Source organism: Camelina sativa, chromosome 13, assembly GCF_000633955.1.
Source record: "Camelina sativa cultivar DH55 chromosome 13, Cs, whole genome shotgun sequence".
Classification (NCBI taxonomy): Eukaryota; Viridiplantae; Streptophyta; class Magnoliopsida; order Brassicales; family Brassicaceae; genus Camelina; species Camelina sativa.
This window is the reverse complement of record NC_025697.1, coordinates 1215567-1217541: the sequence shown is the minus strand read 5'-3', so window position 1 is coordinate 1217541 and position 1975 is coordinate 1215567. Positions and strand designations below refer to the sequence as shown.

Genomic DNA, 1975 nt, shown 5'->3' with positions numbered 1-1975 from the left:
AAAAGTGCCTCGGCTTTTCACCGCTGGCATTGCTTCCTTCTACGAGGGTTACTACGCCAACAAAGGAATCAACATTGTCAAAGGCACTGTTGCATCTGGTTTCAGTACCAACTCAAATGGAGAGGTTAGCTACTAACATCACTATTCAAACTTGACAAGCAATAGTTTTATCTCTTGACTGTTTCTAACAATATCACTCTATTGTATTAATGATGCAGGTCACTGAGGTGAAACTGAAGGACGGAAGAACATTAGAAGCTGATATCGTGATCGTTGGTGTCGGTGGTAGACCGATTATATCACTCTTTAAAGGTCAAGTTGAAGAGGAGAAGGGTGGTTTGAAGGTTTGTGATTTACATTCTCCATTATTCTGCAGTATCATGATATATTGATATATAGCATCTGAAGTATATAATTATTGTAACTCATCTTTGATTGCAGACTGATGCGTTTTTCAAAACAAGTGTCCCAGATGTATACGCCATTGGTGATGTAGCCACCTTCCCAATGAAACTCTACAACGATATGAGACGCGTTGAACACGTTGACCATGCTCGCAAATCCGCTGAACAAGCCGTTAAGGTAGTGATAACAAAAAGCTTCTCCTTCCAGTCTTTAAGTATAATATGAGTGAGTTGTATTGAATCGACTTGTATGATTTTGTAGGCAATAAAGGCTGCAGAAGAAGGGAACTCGATCCCGGAATATGACTATCTTCCATACTTCTACTCTCGAGCCTTTGATCTCTCATGGCAATTCTACGGTGACAACGTTGGAGAAACCGTAATGTTTGGAGACAATGACCCGAAATCGCCTAAGCCAAAATTCGGGAGCTACTGGATTAAAGAAGGGAAAGTGGTTGGAGCATTTGTAGAAGGTGGAACTCCTGAAGAGAACCAGGCAATTGCTAAGGTTGCACGAGCACAACCTTCAGTTGAAAGCCTTGATGTGTTGGCTAAGGAAGGCCTTTCTTTCGCCACCAAGATATAAAACAATTAAGCTAGTGTGAAGGCTTTGAGTTTGAGTGTCTTCATGTCATTTAAGCTATTATGATAACAGAGTGGGACATTATTTGTTATTGGCTTGGCTCGCTTTCTTCACATTGTTTGGTTCAGGAATAAAATTGTAAGTCATTCAATTCACTTCTCCAATCTTTTCTTTCTTCACATTGTTTGGTCCATCAAACTTGTTGAAAACACTTCAGATTGGTCATCAAACTTATTTACCTAGTCAGTGCATGTTTCTTGATTTGTCCATAAACATATATATACAGTTGTTACTATTATTCTCCCAAAAATTATTACCTATTTAGTTCAAGTTTCAACAACACTAGACTTTAAAAGAATTAACACTAACAATGTAAAAGACAAACAATGATCTAAAAAAAAGGGTCTTGTCTTTCTTAATTGTAATTGTTACCTGATCGAAACAACAGAATTGGACTTCTCACAAGATGCCCTCTCGAATCATCCCATTCCACAGAAGCAGACACAATCCCTCTCATCGTCTCATCCCAAACTCCATCAATCATAACCTTAAAATTATTCTTCTCTCCAGGCCTCTCGAAACTCATAGCCTTAGGCACAACCTCAACTCTCAAACCTTTCGGTGCCCAAACCTTAGCCACGTAGTTCGATGGTCCGTATCCGACGTTCGTCACTGATCTGTAAAAAACCTCTGATACTTTCGTATCCGTGGAACTCACTTGCTTGTGCATTGACGGGTAATTTAACCCGTCGGATCCTAACCCTCGTTTGTAATTCTCGCATCTGTATTCCGTCTTCGTCGTGTTGTTCTTGTTATTGCGGATTAAAAGTCCGATGCTTGTGCTGTTATACCCTTCTTTACAGAGGAATCTTAGGTATGCGTCCTCAGTGATCTCGTAGACTAACCCCGGGTGAATCGCTCTTCTCGGGTTTATTTGACCCGACCCGTAACTTAATTCTGCTTCGTCTCCTTTGATCCTCATTGGAGT

At 40.3% G+C, this 1975-nt stretch overlaps 2 protein-coding genes across 2 annotated transcripts in view; one reads left to right on the top strand and one right to left on the bottom strand.

Moving 5' to 3' along the window:
- On the top strand, positions 2-1233 carry LOC104737819 (monodehydroascorbate reductase 2-like; the record flags this gene model as incomplete). Its single annotated transcript, XM_010458080.1, has 4 exons — positions 2-124; positions 219-344; positions 442-582; positions 667-1233. Coding segments are annotated over 4 exons (714 nt in total), but the record flags the coding sequence as incomplete, so codon positions are not given.
- Positions 1295-1975, bottom strand: part of LOC104737816 (subtilisin-like protease SBT4.15) — a 4354-nt gene continuing 3673 nt past the window's right edge. Inside the window, exon 13 of the mRNA XM_019234437.1 lies at positions 1295-1975. This exon is cut by the window's right edge and continues 1 nt beyond it. Within this exon, the coding sequence (XP_019089982.1) occupies positions 1403-1975 (573 nt within the window). The 3' untranslated portion in view covers positions 1295-1402.